Source organism: Lagenorhynchus albirostris, chromosome 4 (genome assembly GCF_949774975.1).
Source record: "Lagenorhynchus albirostris chromosome 4, mLagAlb1.1, whole genome shotgun sequence".
In the NCBI taxonomy this organism is placed as follows: Eukaryota; Metazoa; Chordata; class Mammalia; order Artiodactyla; family Delphinidae; genus Lagenorhynchus; species Lagenorhynchus albirostris.
In genome coordinates, this window is record NC_083098.1 from 117,561,981 (window position 1) to 117,583,802 (window position 21,822).

At 37.0% G+C, this 21,822-nt stretch overlaps 1 protein-coding gene across 1 annotated transcript in view; it reads right to left on the minus strand.

The window, feature by feature from the left end:
* The window catches only part of COL25A1 (collagen type XXV alpha 1 chain), a 452,466-nt gene that overhangs the window by 12,736 nt on the left and 417,908 nt on the right, over nt 1–21,822 (minus strand). Inside the window, exons 21-28 of the mRNA XM_060147387.1 lie at nt 21,490–21,534; nt 20,434–20,511; nt 13,519–13,563; nt 9,279–9,323; nt 6,737–6,817; nt 5,821–5,883; nt 5,140–5,190; nt 3,058–3,084 (exon numbers count right to left, since the gene is read on the minus strand). Coding sequence (XP_060003370.1) covers nt 3,058–3,084; nt 5,140–5,190; nt 5,821–5,883; nt 6,737–6,817; nt 9,279–9,323; nt 13,519–13,563; nt 20,434–20,511; nt 21,490–21,534 — 435 coding nt within the window. The remainder of the gene's footprint in view (nt 1–3,057; nt 3,085–5,139; nt 5,191–5,820; nt 5,884–6,736; nt 6,818–9,278; nt 9,324–13,518; nt 13,564–20,433; nt 20,512–21,489; nt 21,535–21,822) is intronic.

Below are 21,822 nucleotides of genomic sequence, written 5' to 3' on the forward strand. Positions count from 1 at the left end.
GCTTCGAATTTTTCAGTTTTACATCAAGGTAATTGGTGTTATGCTACATTGTTCTGACCAAGTAAATCAAAGACAATCGGAGTGGAGGATACTGAAGGAGGCTGAGCAGGAAAGACTCACTCTGCTGGAATGGAAAACTGGAATATGCAGGACAGTGTTATATATATGAATATTTTAAGCCTTTAAGCATTTTGCCCAGGGGAATGAGCTAAAAATGTAGCAACTGACTTTTGAAGTAATGCCATTTGGTGAATCCTCATTCACTGACATTGCAAGTCAGGTCCCTACAAGGATTAATCAATAGAACAGACAACAAAGAGCCAATCCTAGGAGAGAATGTGAAGATCACAGAACTTACATGTGGCTTTACTAACTGTCTATCTGTCCAATCTCAGAATAAAGTAGGTTTGAATTTAACTTAAGGTGACGATACAAAAGCCATGATAAGTGATAAATTCTCTTGACTCTGTTTTTAAAAACCTAAGAATGTAATACACTATTTTCTATCGGCAGCAGCATGTTAGAAATAGAATTCTGACCTGTTCCCTTTTCAGCTTTTAAGTACAGATATTAATTTCATCAAGAAAATCTTGAAAGACTTGTGGAAGGAAGATGATTTCAGTTTTAAATGCCCTATAGAGTCCTGAGTGGTAGAGGTGGGAGAGGGGAGAGGTTATGCTTACATGGCAGGAGGGATTATTAATCTGGGCAGTATTTCCCCCGTTTGCTTGATGGTGCAAATCAGTGCAGTACTTGTTAAAGAGTCCAGGGCACCACCTGGACCATAGCAGCACAGGAATGGTATTTTTAATGTCTCCCAGGTGATTCTTCTCATCAGGAAATTCTAGGAAACAGTGAGCTAGAGTCATCCATGGAACCATGCTATATATTGGAACTTTCAAAGGGGTCACAAAATAATAAACACATTGGCATGACCTAATGGAGTTTGGCAGCTCTGAGGAGAGGGAGTCTGTAATGCTGCCACTGTAGGAAAGCCAAATATTCTATGGTTGGTAAAGTGTGATCCTGGGAATGTCCCAGAGCTAGAGTCAATGTGAGATTAAAGCCAAGGCTCCGCAGTCAACTGCAGTTAACTGGTCTAAACTTGAGATTCAGGGCTTTGCATGTGTGTGGACTTTCATTCAGCAAGTGATCTTAAGATGATGAACAGGCAGGGCAGCCTTGGTAGGCTATGAAGTTCTTTGGTGAGGAATCATGCATTGATAGGAATGGGCATTAACTGAGAAGGTAAGTTTAAACAATCAAATTCTGGGGCAAAAATTTCAAATTTCAACTCTGAACCTAAATTCTGGTCCCAGATCTGTCGTTTAATTGGCACAGTAATTTAGAGCAAATAACCTAAATCTCCTGAGCGTATAGTTTATTATCTATAAAATCAAGGAACTAGCACAGGTAAGCTATGAGATGTTTTCAACTTTATAATTCTCTGAAATCTATGATTTAAATAACAATGGAAGTTAAGTGTAGGCAAAGTGAACCATTGCCCTGTAGATATCAGAAGGATCTTGGGCATCTATTAATGTAATGGTGACGGGGCAACTGAATCACTCATAGAATTAGAAACTCAATCTTGGTGGCTTTGGCCTGAGTCATTACAATTAATCTGGTTTTTAGTGGTACCTTAAAATCCAAACAGAAGTCAACAGAGGAAATATTATTTAGTCCAGCGTGGGGAAGGAGGCCCAAGAAGGCTAGATAAGTACCTAGACCACAGAGCTGATAGATAAGCTCTCTTTCGACCCCAACAAAAATGTTCTTACCCTAAACTATAATCCACGCCACTGAGACGCGGTCGATCACTGGCCTTATCAGAAGGGAAGGCATTCTAAGAAGAATGAAGAGGCACGAACTCTTTCCTTTCTCGGCTGAGTCACCTGCTTCATCTCAAAAAGGAAACTCAGGTTTCTGGAGTCAGACCAATCCCTCTGCCACCCCTAAAGCTGGGGGGTCAGCGGGAGTGCTCAGAGGAGAGGGTGGGCCGCCTCTAGGCTTTCTGATTTTTAGGGCCAACACTGCATTTATGTGTCCCCTCACCCCCTCTCCATTTAAATGCATCAACTCACTACTGAGGAGGTTGCAAGAGTCATGGAACCTTTTCTCAAGCAGCCTTGAGGACTAGATCAATTCTTCTGTTCAGAACAAAGCATCAAAACACAAGATTACAATAACAACTGACGTTAATTGGGTCTTTATTAACAGCTGCACTGGATATTCTGTGAAGTGTTCTATAATCATACCTCATTAAATCATCACAACACTCTGACGTAAGTTACCTAGCTGAGTAAATGAAGGATTAGAGAAGGTATATAATCTCCCCAAGGTGACACAGCCTGTCAGTGGCAAAGCTGAGATCAGAACATACGTCCTCATCACATATGCTCACTGAAAGAAGCAGCATGTCTTTCAGGGCTCATTTTAATCCTCCAAGGTGTCTTCTCGGTCTACACAAAGGCAAAGAATGCACTTTCATCCATCTTCACAATACAAACTGCAATAATTCTCAAAAGGAAGGGATATTCTCCATTGTTCTCTTGTTAATTCAGAGTACAGAATATGTGTATGTGATGTGACCTCTGGGGGAGTACAACATTAAGATGCTGGATAATTAAAGCATTTAGATGCAGTACTGCTATATGACAAGCAAGAAGTATCAACTAATAACATCTGAATATACAACTAAAGATACCATACTAAGAAAGAGCATCTGGACTAGTCTGAGAATGTCATCAGATTCACTTTTTTTTTTTTCCCTTTTAGAATGTTGATTTTGAGTATATTATGATTAGTAACTTAAGGAACTTACATAGTGACAAGGAAAAAGGCAAAATGAGGACTAATTCATCTCTAGGTAATATCACTTAAATTTGTTATAAGTCATTCGTTGTTGTGAAATTTAAACATCTGGATACTTAAAGGCTTAAAGATTATCAACATTATTTGACAAATAAATAAGACAGGACAGACATGCTTCTGTCATGCTTCCCCACGATTAACAATGAAACAGCCATCAAATAATCAAGGGATTTGTTGGATTACCTTTGGTCCAGGAAGTCCATGGGGTCCCTGAAAATGGAAAACACAGCTTTTAATTAAGAATTGATTCACTTTTTCCCAGCAGAAGTGACTATTATCTATTATATAAAGTAACAAAAGAGATGTATAACAAGAATCTTTTTGTTTGAGCTATAGCTAGAGGCAGGCCAGCGGATGTTAATACCTAGTGAAAGTTCCTTCTAGCTCTTGGATTCCTCTGTAATAGGAAATTCATTAACAGCAATTCTTTCTGCTAAATACCTGTGAGAGGGAGGGGGGAATCTGCCAGGGTTATATGGAAGGAAAAAAAAAAAGTGTTTGTGGACCCACACTACTTCTCTTTCTCAAATCCCTATTTAAAAAAATCTAGGTGGAATATGTGAGATAGCTTATGAGTTTAAAATTTGCTAAAAAAATTTTGAACTTTAAGTACCAGTGAAGAGGAGACCTTTTCAATTACTAACTGCTCTAGACCCAAGGTTTTAAGAAATCTAAAGGAGCAAGAAAATGAGGAGATGACAGTCAAGTTTGGAACCCTGTTGCATTATTTCTTCAAGGCTAAGAAAAGGATTCTAGTACAGGAGTGCTAAACATTATTATTTAGAATGCATTCATTTTTCCAAAGATGAATTATTCAAGGCTCTTGTAACAATTATTTACCAGTGGAAGGAAGTCACAACACATTCATGAATCAGGGCTTTTCCCCTGTATTTTGTGGAAAATCTAAGTATAGAGATGAATTAATCAGCCTAAATTAACTAAAGATTACTGTGGATTGCTTTAAACTTTCAAGTCATTTAAATGAACCATTTGGAGACAGGAGTATTTGAATACTCATCAGCAAAATCATACAACAGTAGGAAAAAGTTTTGATTTTTTTTTTTTAAGCAAGCAATACATAGATATTTGTTACATATGTCTACACTGGAATAATATTTTCCCTTTGGATATGTTATGGATAAACATTTTCAGGAAATGGCCATTTTATCAAGTATTCTTATTTAATTTTAGAAATGGTTTTAAATTCCTTTAAACTAATTAATTTTATGATATGAATGGATATAGCATTTTAAAATGTAATTTTCTAACTTAAAGTGGCGGGAGTATAAAAACGCCAAAAGTATGCCACTTGCTTGATTCTTAAAGCACTATTTAGTTTTAAGAAAATCAGATTAATTATAATTGTTTTGTGGTATGAAATAGAAACGGCACTTAGTAAGAAATAGATGATTGGGTCTGAGGCTACGCTCTGTGGTTTAGATCATTCCAACGATGTTCTTTCTTGGAGCACAACAGGAGGAAAGAGTGACCGACAGTTTATTTAATCTCTATGATTGAAGACATATGGTTTATCGGGACACTGTCGAGACAAATGTGACCTTAGAGACTGCCTGACTTGTTCCCAACCCATCCTAGTCAAAAGCATTTGAAGCATTCTGCCTTCTAGTTCTAGCCTTAACAAAACTGTCATTAGGTAGACATTTGGAGAATTATCCTGGTTTAATGGCTACCTTCCTCACCGAACATAAGTTCTATGAGGACACAGTCATTGCCTCCACTGGTCACTGAGGGATACTTGCAGTAAACACTGTATTTACAGAAGTATTTAAAAGTGAAAAGAAAAAGATCCAACAATATATATCATCTGTGGAAGTGAGACAATTTTTATCATATTATTTTCTAAATGTTCTTACTGAACATTTCATTAAAGGGTCTCAATCCTCAAAGTTGGTTAGAAACATTCATTAATGGCTACAATTATTAATCTTGTTATGCTATTAATGGCCTAGAACAGTGGTTGGTTAAAATGATTTTCCAATGTTCATACCCTAAGAGTGGAGTAAAGCTTGCCAAATCTGTTTATTCAACTTTCCTATCACAAAACTACCCTATCTCTTTCCAATAGATGTGCCTGGGAGAGTGAAAGACAACACTTTTACAATCAGAAAAGCACCCCCTATTTTTGTCCATTCCACAGAGAGTAGTACAACATACAAGCTGGCTGTTTTGAGGGGTGTGTTCATGTTTCCTCTGGTAGCATGCTCTTAAACAAATGATTATGTTTTGGAGAGAAGGGACACTTACCATGGGGCCTGGTGGGCCATGGGGACCTGGTGGGCCTGGTGGGCCTATGATCTGCATGTCCGAAAAATAAACATGAATTTGGTTACTTCATTTAGATAAGGCAGTTGGGCTTGAATCTCATGCTGGGCTTCTGCTAAGGCCATTAATGGTTGCAGAGGAAGAAGGATACTGGAAGAAGTGATGCATTTGATTCTCTACATTTGGAAATTCCTTCGTGAGAATAAAAAAACTTAAAAAAAATACAGTTGTTCTACAAAAGCCAGAATAAATCAAAAGTACATTAAAAGAAAAGGAAGCAACTGATTACCAAGAAATGCTATAATGCTACAACTACTATTAAACTCTCAAATATTTCACTAAGCAACAACAGGGCTCTGGAGAAAAAAAGAACGTAGGTTCTACATTCACAGAGCTCTATCCAAAAGCATTCTGGGAAAACCACTGATTTTCTCCTTGGGATTAGATAGTCCTCTGAAAAATCGCTTCTAACTCAGACCTCTGAGACACTTTTGTCTCTCGCTGTACAAGGCTGACGGATATTTCTTCTACAGTTTGACAGACCAAGAGGTTCATGGCCTTTCTACTGTTGATAAGCCATCTGGCACAGGTTGAAGTCGGTGAATAATTGGCCCATTTCAGAGTTTTTCGGGAACCATGGAAGTTCAGCCCCCATGCACTTACGGAAGGACCCTGAGGACCTGGCAATCCCGAGTCTCCTTTTTCTCCTTTCATTCCATTGGCACCCTACAAATAACCATTAAGAGTTGAGCTGGTCAAGTAAGGAACAGCTGAATTTTCTCCCCAAATCCATCATCCTCTTGAAATTTTTATAATATCATGCACATGATAATGTAAGAGAAGGATTTATCCCCTTGCATTTTAGCCTCAAGCTAAACATCAAGCTTCCTCAAATCCCTAGGATTGTGCATGATATGTGAAATAAATTATAAAGTAAATGAAACTAAGTTATGCTTGATTGGTTAAACTTATACATTGCTAAATATATCCAATTATAACTGTTATATTTTTAATGGTGGTGCTGACTTTAAATAGCAGTCCTTTAACTTCGTTTTCACTGACACTTATTTACACATTTCCTTGTTTTAAAAAATGATCTAGGGCGGTGAGGTTTTCTATATTTTTTTCCCTACATTTTTCTACATTTCCCTCTCCAAATTCTCAGTTAAAATTATGGGGGAAACCATAAAAACACCATCCCATAATATTGTAACATAAGGAGAACACTTCCAGTGTAATTTGTTTTTTTAATTATTTTGTATTTTTTAGGTTTTTTTATTATTGTTTATTTTAAAAGGATCAGTTACATCCTACATTAATGACCAACTCTATTTATTTTACTATCTTCTAGTGAAAATAATTCAGGAAAGCATAAAGGTTTATTTTATAATTCATTTGGTTAGATGCTTTAAAATTTCTTCTAGAGCCTTAGTTGTAGTAATTAACCAAAAACACCTCAAATATTTAATAATAAAAATATTAAATGAACCATTAGATGAGACTGCAGCTAATAATACAACTATTTTCTGGTTATTTAATTTATCTTAATATGAATACATCTTTAAAAATATAAACATACCGGTAATCCAGGAAGTCCAATTCCTCCTTTTTCACCTGGCATACCTGGGTCCCCCATGTCTCCCTTTGAACCTTTGAGTCCCTACAAATGATATGGTTTGCACTTAAGAATCATACTGACCATGGATGGTTACATAATAGGGAAAATAGAATTCCAGATTACTTTTGCCAATAGATGGGCCTCAGGCTGAGATGATTCTGATTTTCATTTTTAGGTAGAGTTATCTCTTATAGCAAACTTCTACATTGAATCAATACTATTTCCTCTTGTAATGGAAGAGATTAAATTCTATTACTTAGGCCATTTAAGTATGAAAAGCAGGAATGTAAGTGTTGACATCATTTCTCCTGATTCCACATTTTTACCTGGCAGCTAATTCTGTATCACCAGTCCTGAAAACAAATTAATGGGTTTAATGCACAATATACATTTTGAAGCAGGACCTAGTGTTATAGTAACAAAGGTCCAAATAAATTTTTCACATCTCCACTCATTATATCCCTCTATTCCCATTAAATGCAGGCAGAGGTTCCAATCACCAACAGTTTTCAATGGTCCCATCTACAGACAGGTAGATCATTCAGTATATACTAATGCTCAATTAATACTTAGAAATACTTCCACTTTTCCAGTGTTATTATTTTGTTCTCGTGACATCTCTATGAGGTGATCCAAGATGTGATTTTTATTCCCTTTTTACAGTGAGGAAACAGATATATGTGTATTTTGAATGCAAAAAAATAGGAATTTTGTGATACTAATACTGAAATTAATGTATATCGTTAAGCATTTTCATCTAAGGAGGTTCACTGCAGTATGACCAGATGGCCCATCCTTCAGCAGAGATGATCATAGTTATTTTAGTTATGGTTATAGGGATCCCTGGTTGCACTAACCTGTTCATATTTTCTATACTAAAAACTACTTAAGTGGGCTTCCCTGGTGGCACAGTGGTTGAGAGTCCACCTGCCGATGCAGGGGACACGGGTTCGTGCCCCGGTCCGGGAAGATCCCACATGCCGCGGAGCGGCTAGGCCCGTGAGCCATGGCCGCTGAGCCTGCGCGTCCGGAGCCTGTGCTCCGCATCGGGAGACGCCACAACAGTGAGAGGCCCGCGTACCGCAAAAAAACAAAAAAACAAAAACCAAAAAACAAAAACTACTTAAGGACAGGAACTTGTCTTTTCTTGTTACGTATATTTGTTTCATAGCACCTACTTCAGAGTCACCCACTAGGTGGGTGGGTGGGTAGGTACCTAAATAGATAGATGGATCTTATAGTTAATCAGATCCTGGTTGGTTTCAGGAATCTAGTAAAAGAGAGCAGCAGGAGCGCCAACCCACTGGACCTAGTAGTAGAAGAAGACCTTGTGAAGCCTATAGAAAAAAAATTCAGCTATTGTATCTGTAGGGATGACATACCATGTAGTATGTCATTATGTATGTCAAATTATTTATAAAGACTAACTGGGGGAGGTAATACCATCAGATTTTTAAATGCTAATGTGACCTCTGATGGATATAGCAGATCATCTAAAGTCTCTTTTATAACTACCACATGTTAATTTAGTGTGATGTTATATGATTTCAATATACAACTCTGATATTAAAATAACGCTTCTCGTAATTTTCTTATCTAATTCTATCTCCTGAGAGGGATATTTCACAAACTGTATCAAGAATGTCTTTGATTTCTTATGATCTTCTTGATTTTAGCCATTTCTTAGGTAAATAATGGAAGCCCAGAAAACATCAAAAATCTTGAAACTCATCCTTGTGATTAGATTCTGAATTTTGAATACTGTCCACACTCTCCTAGTCAGATTCATTTCTACCAGGGGTTGGCAAACCATGGCTTACAGGCCAAATCCAGCCCAGGAATTGTTTTTGTACAGGCTGAATGTTTAAAACAAAATTTAAGTGGCATTCAAAAAATCTGATAGAGAATGTCTATGGCCTGAAAAGCCTAAAACATTTACTATCTGGCCCTTTATAGAAAATGTTTGTCAACCTCTGTTTTAGGGGAAACCCTCGGAGATACTGCCATATTCTACAAAGCTACAAGTGTCCTGCTTGTTTCTGTCTTTTCTAATGATCTAGAAAATTAGGTACAATCTTTATTTGGGAAAAGACAACAATGTCAAAATTACACATGTAAGCAATATCTAATTTTGTGGAAACTACCGTCACAGCTTTAAATCTTGAATTATTTGTATTCACTGACAAGAATTAGGCAATTCTTACTAAATTGGTAATTATCTTACAAGTACAATAAAAATTCACAGAGATGTCATTGGTAGATTGATAGGGATTATTAAGGTAAATCTAAAGCATCATATAACTTGCATGTTTGTACAAAGAAAACTAATGCCTAATATAAAACCAATTGCTTTTTAAAGTTAATGTAGTCTCTAGAACAGAAGGTAAGGAAAAAAAAAAGAGAATATCATAAATCAACACTCATGCCTTTTGGTCTTCAAACCTATAACAAAAGGTCATCAATAATGATGCTTTAAATGACAGTATATGTCTTTGAAAATTACCTGCTCTCCATCAACTCCTGGGACTCCTGGAGATCCTGGCTCTCCCTGTTAAGATAAAAATTGATGGCTAGCTTCTTATTTATTATTGGTAGCATACTACACTAAGTAAAAATGAGGCAAAAAATGATGCTAGTTGGTAACAGTACAATTTAACTTTCAGCAAATGCATCATAATTCAAGTACGCTATTACATCATACCACATGACTATACAAAGTGAAATAATGTTTTTTTTTCTTTTGGCCACACTGTGTGGCATGCAGGATCTTAGTTCCCCCACCAGGGATCGAACCTGTACCCCCTGCAGTGGAAGCCCAGAGTCTTAACCACTGGACCACTGGGGAATTCCAAAATAACATTTTTTTGAATGTTATGTATAGTAATACTTACATATCGCTAAGATTCAGTGTTTTTATTTTTTCCCCTCGTGTGAGATTCAGACTATAAGAATTTGGTGAAAGAAAACTGAAATCATCTGATGGCTGACCATATCCTCCAGGAACAACCTATACGCCTCAGCTAGTTAATTTTTTCCTCCTTAAAATTCTGTATGATTTCTCTTATTTTCCAATTTGAGAAAAAAGCAAAACCATGGTAGTTAACTCAAGAAAGAGTAAAATGAAAGGCCCCATATGTTTATAATATTTAACCTGGCAGTGTTTGAACCGTGAATACAAATTCATAATGATTGTGAATGTGCTATTTCCAGATAAGCCTCACTGAAGGATATAATATATCAGATAATATCTTAATCCACAGAAAATTACTTTTGGATCAATTCAATTTCCTATACTATGCTAGGAACAAACTGAATTTACTATTCATATTGTGATTTATTAGAACCCTTGACAAACCCAAAATAGATGGATTTATTTTTTCTTAACTGAAGATGTTCCATTAAAGACAAATTTAAACAATGTGCTAGAGATTTATTCAAACAACAAATGTCCAGTTACTTTTCAATTGGAAAGGTACTGAACAAATTCTTTGAAAGGCAAGATATTATTTTATATCAATGGGTCATTTATGTGGACCCCATTATAAATCTCTCTGATGCCCACACCTCGGAAACTTTGTAAAAACAATTCCTTGGAGTGTGTGAGTAGCCTGCCTCGCAGACAGATTTCCAAGGGAACTGACTTGAGGCTGTATTTTTCTAGAAAGGCTTGTTTGGTGATGTTATAAACCACAATATTGAAATGGTTAGAGTTGCTTTCCCTGGTTAGAACTTTAAGAGCTATTGGTCATAGTGTGAAATCTGAGCCTTCCAAATGTTAAAGGAAGGCATGACAAACACATGAAAAAAAAAAAAGAAAAAAATCCTTTTTTAAAAAATTCCAGATTTCCTGCTCTTTGTGGTAGCGGCAACATTTATTTTGCCACCAACAAGTCTGTTAAGGTTGGATGCAACTGGCTAAGCCCTAGTTTCATGCAGTCTGAATACTTGTCAGCACTCTGGGTCCAGTAATGGTTGCTATGCTTTTCCCTTCAAAATGTGACCCACAAATGTTTAAAGGAAAATATAATTCATGAGTTATTCATTTATCCTGCACCCACCAAAAGTAGTTTGTAAAGAGTTGTTTGATGTATAAGAAGTCAAACAGTCCTTGTTTGATAAAGGAAGGAGGAATGCTAATTTGAATAGGTTCCCATTCAGTCTGAGGCTGTGTGTCCTGAGTGAGAATGGGTTTTATGTTTGCCTCGTGCTGAATTTGTTGACTCTTGGTCATAGGCACAACTCCCGGCAATTATCCCAACCTTCTCAAGGGGAGATAATGGAAAGCATGAAGGACTGTATCAACTAAGCCAAGATCTCAATTACAAGATCATTGTGGCGTGTACGAGGTGGGCCAGAGTGCTGGCATAGTGGGAAGGGTGGCATGGTAAGAGGTAAGGGAGTATGACTAACAACCTTCTCCCACCCTACTTGTCTAGACATTCACTTGGCCAATTTCTTCCTGCCTTTCAGTTTCAGCTCGAAGTCATCCTTGACCCCAAGGCAGAGAGGAGCCTTCCTGTACACATCTTAACCAATGCACTTACTCTGTTTATTAATAATTGTGCCTTTACTTGCCTTTCTCCATCGTTGGGCTAAAAGCTCCTTGTTAAAACCCCTTGCTGGGCTTCGCTGGTGGCGCAGTGGTTAAGAATCCGCCTGCCAATGCAGGGGACACAGGTTCGAGCCCTGGTCCGGGAAGATCCCACATGCCGCGGAGCAACTAAGCCCGTGTGCCACAACTACTGAGCCTGTGCTCTAGAGCCCGCGAGCCACAACTACTGGAGCCCATGAGCCTAGAGCCCGTGCTCCACAACAAGAGAAGCCACCACAATGAGAAGCCTGTGCACTGCAACGAAGAGTAGCCCCTGCACGCCGCAACTAAAGAAAGCCTGCGTGCAGTAACAATAGAACCAACGTAGACAAAAATAAATAAATAAAATAAAACCCCTTGCTATATCCTAGTATCTTTACTAGATATCAGTATTTACCATGGAATAGAGGCCCCAAATTAATTGTTGATTAATGTAATTAATAAATGAATAGCAATTGGATTATAAAACACAGGGGATGTAGGTTTTAATGATATAGCTTTCTTGGCTAGGTAGCTAGGTAGCTTTCTTTGGGTCAAGTGCTTTTGGGGCTTCTGTAGGCCTTTGGGCTATAAAGAAGAGTCAAGTCCCAGAAGGTTTTGAGGTTTGTATGGAATAAGGTACATATTTAGCATTGAGGACAATTTTGCTTCCGGAGATTTAGTCAAGTGGGGGCATAAAGCAAGGAACTTAGACCTTGGTTGACTCTACACAGAGGAAAAAGGAAATCTACAGATTTCCTTCTAGGTTTTCTAGTCCAGCTCACCAAGATACTAAAGAATAGGGATCCAGGCCAACTTGCTTACCAGGGATAAAGACTGCATATGATTGGAGCATTTTTTGTGTTATATCTCTTAGGGAGCAGAATGTGGTGGAGAAATAGAAAATAAAAAATCCCCAAACGTACAGTAATGTTATACATGAAATCTGTTTGAAATTAGCCTCTATGTTCTAAATATATCTCACATAGCCAAGGACCTCAGTAATATTTTACTGCATATTCCTTTTAATAATAGAAAAATAATTATTTCTATGTGCTAGCTTTCAGTTTTTAAGTATCTTGAAAAAGTACAAAAGCTGATATGTGTGTATGTGGTGTGTGTGCATGTGTGTGTATGAGGTAGATTTAGCAAATAAACTGCCTAAAGGCATAAACAAAAGATGGATTTTGACACCACTTGAATCTCCTACAAAAAACCCAATGATGAAAGTCGTATTTCAACACGCGTAGCTCAGTTCTGAAAAGCCAGAATCGCTGGCCATGTATTAATTGATCGAACGTGGTTTCATAAGCTTAAGTTTGGAGGGAAAAAGCTAACATTACCAGTAAATTTTAGATAAATCAAGTAATTTGCTTTCTACTGTTCATAGTTGGTATGTTCTATTAGATGAAATTTAAATGGCAGAATGTTTGAATATATATAGCAGGATGTGTTATAAAATGACTGAAAGTGATTCCTAAAATTGTCATTTGCGAATGCGTCATGCTGAAGCTTTTCTTGTTCTTTTTATTATGAAAGGATTGAAGGAAAGGAACTTATTTGGTGTCAGAGTAAATTTTCCTTCAATTTAAATATTTGCCTTTTTCCATACACCACATTTAGTGTTTCTTTACACTTACAATTTCTGTAAAACTTGTTTTTCCTTTGTTTAATATTCTGTTTATCTGAATATCCTCCTTCTAAATTTAATGCCATTTCTATTTCTCTCCCTTCTTTCCTAATTTTTCTTTTTTCTGATCCCTCTTCCTTCAGCCCAGACCTCAATTTCTGTTTTTGTTTTTTTTTTTGCGGTACACGGGCCTCTCACTGTTGTGGCCTCTCCCGTTGTGGAGCACAGGCTCCGGACGCGCAGTCTCAGCGGCCATGGCTCACGGGCCCAGCCGCTCCGTGGCATGTGGGATCTTCCCGGACCGGGGCATGAACCCGTGTCCCCTGCATCAGCAGGTGGACTCTCAACCACTGCGCCACCAGGGAAGTCCCAGACCTCAATTTCTATTCTCAGCTCTATTTCTATTCTCAGCTCTCTTAAGCAATATTGTTGATCTCAGCTCCTCCAGTATTTTGTAAGATTGATTTTCAGAGATACATATATTTAATATGGGATTCTTTGTACCATATGTAGTAAACGGAAACAAGTAAAATAAAGAATAACCTTTGGCCCTTGTAGTCCTTGAGGTCCAGGTGGTCCAGGGGGACCCTAAATCCAGAAAAGACAAAGTTTTAAAGTTTTAAAAGATAGTATCTGTAATAAATTGTATGCTTTAAATACTAAGTACACTCCACACCTCCCTAATTTCCATCATAATCAAATATCCTCCAGTATTGATATGCAAAGAGGAAACATTTCACTGGTTAGGGAATTATAAAAACTACCTACTTATATGCAGAAAAAAATCAACACATTTAGGTTAAAATAATGCTCTAGAGTTGATTTGTAAGACAATGTAAAATTGCTGCCATGTCCCACATACATCTTTTGGGGTTGAATTAACTTCCTAATATATCCTGTGTTTCTAGAAACACTTCTCTCCTTCCCCCCGCCCCCCGACAAAGGCTTTGATTTCCCAAACACTAAAGAACAAAGCCATATGATTAAGATAAAGCCAAAGACTTTTAAGAAAAATAACAATAAAATTTTTTTTTGACTTTTTTACTAAGCAGACAAAGTGATTCAACTGGGGCAAATGTTGTAAAAGGTTACTAATATAAGAAAACATAACATTAAATATCAGATAAAAACAATGGCTACATTAGTACTATTATTACTGGCATGCATCAACACCGAATACAAAGTCACAAACCACAGAAATCATGCAATAGGAGTTACCGTGACTGTTAAGGTGGTAATCCTCTGTTGGGAAAATGTATTGATAAAGACAGAGTTACCTAATTTGTGTGCCAAAGTACAGTAATACATTTCTGAAATAAGATTTTGAATATATTTTGGCAAGACTGATGTCTTATAAGGAATTGACAAGATCCTAAAAACATATCTTATCTTCAAACGAATACCATAGATTGTAAAAATTCTTTTAAAAATTCTTTTCAGAATTTTATTTAAAAATCTATGGAAAAAGAAAAAAGAAATGTCAACATTTTAATTCACTGATTTAAATTATGAAGTAAAATGGTGTACACTGGTGGCAGAATTGGGAGCTGAGAAACTTTCCTATTCATAAAAACTCCATTTCTAGAGTACTTTGATTAGAGAAAACGGAAATATCTCATTGTATAAGTAATATTTTTTTCTTTTAGTTTGTATCTCAATTGGTGCATTATAATTAGCGTGTGTGTGTCTGTGTGTTTGTGTGTGTCTGTGTGTGTGTGCCATGACTAAGACAGGAATTGACATGGGATTCGCCTTGTTTCTTAATGTAAAGGGCTTGAATACTGTACCAAAATATATTCTCTCAAAGTATGAATTTCTAAAACAACCAATCCCCAATCCACAAACCATTTTTGTTTTAAGATTTTCTAGTCTAAGTGCTGTACAAAAAGTTCTGTAATGCCTGTACCACTTTATGCGATTTTAGGGGAGAGAACATTTTCCATTAGGAGCTCTGGTCCTAGACAAACACTGTCCAATTACACGTAAACTTGTGACTATCGGTTTAACTCCATCTTTTTGTCTTCTACTGCTCCCTTCCAATTTCTAATTCAAGGTGTTGGTGCTGTTTTTTATTGTCGTTGTTGTAAAAAATAATCTTAACATCATCCACCCATCTCACTTCAAACACTTGAGTTTTTAGTGATATGGTGCATCATTCCTTAGAAAACAATACATTTATGCCCGTGTACAGATGGTTCAAGTTTGTATTCCATGATAAGATCAATCACGGTCATTACAGCTTCAGAGAAGACAGGGTAGGAAAAAATAACCAGTGCTTCTAAGATAGAAGGCAAAACGGCCACAAACTGGGGCAAGGTTATAAAAAAGTTAAGGCCCAGATTTTTATACCATCATATCTATGTAACATAAGGCACTACTTATTTTATTCTTAAGGGATTCACCTAAACCAAGAGTTGAATTTACGGTTATGAGAAAGCTACTTCTTTGCTCCTATATGGGTAGACGAGTCATTTAAAAAAGGCTATTAGAAAAGTAGAGAGTAGAAATAATTTCTTTATCATTACTTTCCAATTATAAATAACACTTTTAACTAGACAGTAAAAACATAAAACCTTGGAGAGGGAAGGAGTTTAAAATTTAAAGTCTCAGAGGTTTTCCAACCTGAGCCATGTATGATTCATTTTCCACCTAAGCACAAAACTAGCTTGTTTTTTTTTAAAGTTCAAGGATAACAACATGTTTTAAAATGAGTTGCCTAAATAAAAGAACATTATTATTGGAAACTGAACTATAACAGGAGGGGTTTAAATAAGCTTGTTAAATAACTATATTTGTGAGACCTAAAAATTATACATGGCAGGTTCCACCCAGTTAACAGAAGAACAAATGATAGAAAACTAAGCTAACTACTCAAAAACATAGTTTGAACTGCCATCTTGAAGAACCAGTGGGCAGACACTCAGAGACGTCCTAAAGATGTTGGCTTACTTTGGATTTCTCGTATCTGGTTCCTCTAAGTTAAAACTACATAAACTCAGCAGGGTTCTCTGTTGAACTTCAGTAATGACTTGAAAACCAGAATTTTTGGTAGTGATGGAGAAAGACATGTCATTCTCTACTGAGGCATGATGTGAAATGGGAGGCATGAGTTAAAGAAGCTGTAAATTGGTTGAAGGCTAGCAGGATGCTTTGCGATTTATTCTCTGAGATGCTTATGTGAATCTCTGTAGAATTAAAAATTATTTTCTTTCACGTCTCATAATGATGCAAGCTTAAAATCACCCCTGATTTACACTAGAGAAGAGGTTTAGTTTATATGGTGTTGAGAAACTTTAAAAGCTTGAGGTAGGAAATGAAAGGTTTTACTGCTAATTGTGGAAACATAATCACCTTAAATAAAAATCAAAATAAACGGCTTATGACAAATGCTCATGTAAATACGGGCATACCTCAGATATTGCGGGTTAGGGTTTCAGACCACCGAAATAAAGTGAATGTCGTAATAAAGCAAGTCACACGAATTTTGGTTTCCCAGTGCATATAAAAGTTTTGTTTAAACTGTACTGTAGTCTATTAAGTGTGCAATAACATTATGTCTAAAAAAAGTGTACATACCCTAATCGAAAAATACTTTATTGCTCAAGGATATATTGTACAACACAGGGAATATAGCCAATATTTTATAATAACTATAAATGAAGTATAACCCTTAAAAACAGTAAATCACTTTATGTATTGCTCACCTGGAACTTACATAATATTGTACATCAACTATACTTCAATAAAAAAACTTTATTGCTAAAAAAATGCTAACCATCATCTGAGCCTTCAGAGAGTCATAGTCTTTTTGCAATAGTAACATCAAGGATCGCTGATCACAGGGAATTCCCTGGTGGTCCAGTGGTTAGGACTCAGCCCTTTCACTGCCATGGGCCCAGGTTTGATCCCCAGTTGGGGAACTAAGATCCTGCAAGCCATGAGGCACAGCCAGGAAAAAAAAAAAAGATCACAGATCACCATAACAAATATAATCAAAATTAACAAATTTGACATGTTGTGAGAATTACCAAAATGCGGCAGAGAGACATGAAGTGAGCAAATGCGGTTGGAAAAGTGGAACCAATAGACTTGCTTGGCACAGGGTTGCCATAAACTTTCCATTTGTAAAAAAATGCAGTATCTTCGAATTGCAATAAAGTGAAGTGCAATAAAAGGAGGTATACCTGTAACAATTTTCAGTAGAGGCAACAGTAAAATTTTACATTTCTAAGTGATATTTTTATAATTGTAATATGCACTTATTTATCTAAGTATCCAGATTTTGGGGCAGATTTTTTCTAGAGGAGGCAATAGTGAAATGGAATTTGCAAAACTGAATATCCATCACTGATTAGAGAACTAGAAGAACAAATGTCTATTCCTTCCTCTCAATCTAATGGCTATTTAGTTTATTTATTGGCGACTCTTAATTCACTAGAGTACTATATTGGAAAAACAAATAGTTTTGAAGTGAAAAAAAAAACCTATAAGCTATTTACAAGCACAACACATAGTTGCCTAAACAACCCCCCTAAGAATAATAAATCTTTAGGTTGAGGTATAAACATGAACTAGTTGGCTGTGATGGATACTGACTGGTTTACAGTCATATAGAACTCGAGGTGAAAAAAGAAACTGAGCACATCTATTCTTTCATATCAAGATGTAGGTGTTAGAGTTTTTTAAAAAGTACAGTGTGTTTTGGCACATCAACAAAGAGTATTCAGGAGCTCCTAAAAAAATAACCCTATTAGATTTTATGGACTCTTAGAAAAAATCCATTCCAAATCATCCTCATTTTACAGATCAGATCAATGAAATATAGATACATTATGTGATTTCCCCAAAGTGACTCAGCTAGTTAGTAACAGAGGGGAAATCAAAGCAGATTTCAGTTTTAGACTGAGGGTAGCTTGCTTCATGCCAGGCTCTGTTCATGTAAAGGCTTTAAAACTCTTCCACAGTCTTTCCAGAAAATGGCCATGGCCAATAACATAGGAGCATATCTTGAAAGATAAGAGAGTGGATACCTCTTAAAGGCAGTTGTAAGAATTATGGTGCCACTGGAAGCAGTTTAAGGGAAATATACAATCTTGCTAATAAAGATGAAAAATGTGACCCTATATTTTAGAAGTAAGAACTCTGACAACATAGTAAGTAACAAAAACTTCCTGTTCTTTCTCTTTCTTTATACATGCAGTTATCAACTTGTGGGAAAAAGGGAACAATTTAGAAAAACTGTCAAACTAGAATTTGACAACAGCCCAGAGGCTACTGCTTGAGTCTAGTCCACTTGCACTGAGGAACCCTAATTCAAGCTGTTGATCGAACACACTGCCCAAGTAATGTTTCTCTAAGCAGTAAGTATGTGTCTCTATGTGCTTTACCAGAAGAAAAAGAATAAAAAGAACAGAAAAATACAAGGCTGAAGATGGATTCTGTAAAAACTATTTAATAAATGCTTTACTATTTAAAAATGATAGTTGTAACAAAGGACCCATAGAAATGTAGATCTACCATAATTAGATAATGTTAGTGAAATCATACGGGTGGAAAAAAAATCAAACAAGTACAAAATGGAAAATATTTAAAACAACTAATTTGGCTTTCAAGCAAAAACATGGATTGTGCATATGAATGAAGTATACTTACGAATTCAACCAATAAGTTTATTTAATATTTACATGCCTAGACCTGGGTCAGACACATTGGGGGAGATAAAATAAGCATAAGATGAGTTTCCTGTCAACAAGTAATTTACAATCTGGTAAGAGGCAAAACTAAAGTAAATTGTGGAATTTCAGAATAATTAAATGTTAAACTACTGGGTCCTGACTGCTAATATTTAAAAGGATTCAGAGGAGAAATTCACCTGGGTGGCAGCAGTGAATTGTTGGATAGGATTTAGATGGATGAATGAAAGAAAATGGATGAACCAGATAAAAAGATGGTTATTTTTATAGATATGATAAATATGTTGTGGAGAAATAAAAAATTCTGTACAGGAAAGGCAGGGTTATAGGGCCTTAAAAGTCAGATGGAGGAGTTTGGGCTTGATAGAGTAGGCAAGAGGGTCACTTAGGTTTCCGAACAGATTAGAGTCATCAAAATAGTGATAGTTTAGGAAAATTAACCTTGGAGTGATATATAGGAAAAGATTAGAAGAGCAAGGAGGCACTAGGGGTAGAGGAATTGGTTAAGGGCTCATTGCAGTATTAGAACTGATATAAACAACATGTAGACCTAGCCGGGAACGGAGAGAGTGGGGCAGCCTCAAGAGATACTTTGAAAAAGGAAACAGTAGCTTCTGGTGAGATATAAAGGATGAAGGACAAAGAATAGTTTTTAAATGACACTAAAGTTTCCATCTCAAGAAATTAGAAAACTTGTGGTTTCACTAACAGAAACTGGTTAGTTAGGAAAGGGGATCATTTGGTAGGTGTGAAAGGTAACCAGTATAATTGTATGTATTGGTGAGGGTTGACAAGGCAGTGTTGCATCCACAGTGGAAATATTCCTGGGAAGCTAGAGGTATATGCAGATCAGACCTGGAGGTGAAAGATTTGGAAGGCATCATGGGAAAGAACACAAAGGGAGTGATTATACCAAGAAAAGATCAGAGACTTGAGAATACCCAGAATTAGGGGGTGGACAGAGAAATTGGAAATACTAAAATAGAGTGGATCCATCCAAGAAGAAAACTGGAAGAAATGAGAGTAGAAGGTTGGAGAAACCAGAAAGAAAGAGTTTCAAAAGGAAGGTGGTTTAGTATAATGTCACGTAAAAGTCAAGAGTGATGAGTACAATGGGCTTGACCTAGAGGTTATTGCTGACCTTTATAAGAGAAATTTCAACAAAATAATGGTACAAGCTACAATGCGGCTCAAGTATGAAGAGGATAAATAGGAAGCAAAGGTGATGGAGACAAGCCACACAGTCTATGGCTTTTTGTTAACAGAAGAAAAAGAATTGAACAGGAGCGGTAGCAAGAAATACCTATAAGAGACTTATTATGTGCTAGGCACTGTTCTAAGTGTATAATATGTACTTAGTCATCTACTCACAACAACCCTAGCTCATGCACTTAGTAAGCAAGAGATGTGAACCCAGGCAGCTCAAACTCCAGAGCCACAGGGCTCTTAATGGCTTTGCTAGGTTCACGTTATCAAGCAAGGAGACAAAGCTTGGCAAAACCAGTACAAGATTTAAGATGAGACTGACTAAAGCACATCTGAAGGTAGAAGGGAAAGAGAAGGAAAGATTGAAAAATGCTAGGAAATAAAGAGGATAAACTGGGGCAGGGAGAAGAAGATGGGTTCAGGAGATCAGGGAGAAGTTGTGCTTTGAGCGGTGGAGCCCTCTGAGATCTGAGGTGGGGGGTGGAAGCTGATAGTTACACACATTACAAGGGTCTCATCAGTGTCATTGTCTGTGTCAGGGCAGGGAGCAGTCACTTGCCTGCAAGGCTTCGTGGAGGTTGCCGTTGTAGTCTATGATCTCGGTGGCTCCTTGATCTCCCTTTTGACCAGGTGGACCCTATGAAAAAATCAGCCAAGAGAACAGCACGGGGGTTAGGCTAGGATGAAGAAGGGACTGTGGCGAAAACAGAAATAGCAGCGAACAGCTCTCTCTGACCATCGATTCCCGACTAAGGCCCAAATGTACTTTAGAATAAATAATCATGTTCAAAGTTTGTCCTTATTTCAAAGGAGGCAAACTACTTCTAACTTCCTGTCTGTGGTAGGTTAAATATATTAAATTGGATAAAAAAGAAATACAATTCAATCTCAAAAGCTGTTTCCTAAAAATTATAATGTGTAGGCTAATCTGACTTGACTTGCAAAATTTTGTTGGCTTTATCCACATTTATTAAAGCAACTCCTGACCTCTCTCTCCTCATCTACACCTCATAGATTGCTTCTTCATTTTTTAAGAAGATGGAACACTGTACTGTAGGAAATGCTTGGCTTTCCTAACAGGAATAGAATTCCATTAAAATGGAAGCAAATAGGGAACAAATATATATATATATATTTGAACAGCACCTATAAGGAGGGAACAAATATTTTTAAGATGTCTATCCTACTCAGTAGCTCTGCCACTGAATTTCCATTAGTCATGTCCTAATTCCCTGCCTGTGCTTTAAAAAGGTTCTGAAAATATGGACTATTGCTTTCTTTTTAATTGAGTTAATTGAAAAGTGGAAATTTCTATTAGGTGGATGGCTATGGGCTTGCTATTGCTCATTTGGCAGAGGGGAAGTAGATAGAAAGAGTTCTTTAGACCTTCTCCTTATGGGCTTATCTTACGTGTTCCGGTCTATATACTCAGTGCTCCTGGTGACTACAATAAAAAATAAGAAGAAAGGGGGGAGTAGCAGGAATAGTCACAGTAGTCTACGTCCAGCGCTATTGTTGGGTATTATTAGTCCAAGTGCCTTGTGAAAAGCCACATAGACACACACTTCAAATCTAGGCTTGTTGGAGGCCAAAAGAGTAGATGAGACACACTCACCCTTGGTCCCAGGGCTCCAGAGTCCCCTTTGTCTCCACGGTCACCCTTTCCCCAGTGAAAAGAGAAGAAAACCGAGTTAGTAGTGAGGCCAACAGTCCAGAAATATCTCAAATCTAAGGATGTATTTAACACCACACAGCAACACTTTTAATATGAACTTCTGAAGTGGAAAATAACAACTAGAAATACAATAACCACTGACATGGCAAATGCTTCTTTAAGATGCCCCCCGAAGTGAATTAAACTTCCCCCTTCAGATGACAGAGTATTTTGAAACAACAATACATATGGTAACTTGCTTCCTAGGGATCTTGAAAAGCAAAGCAAGTGGTT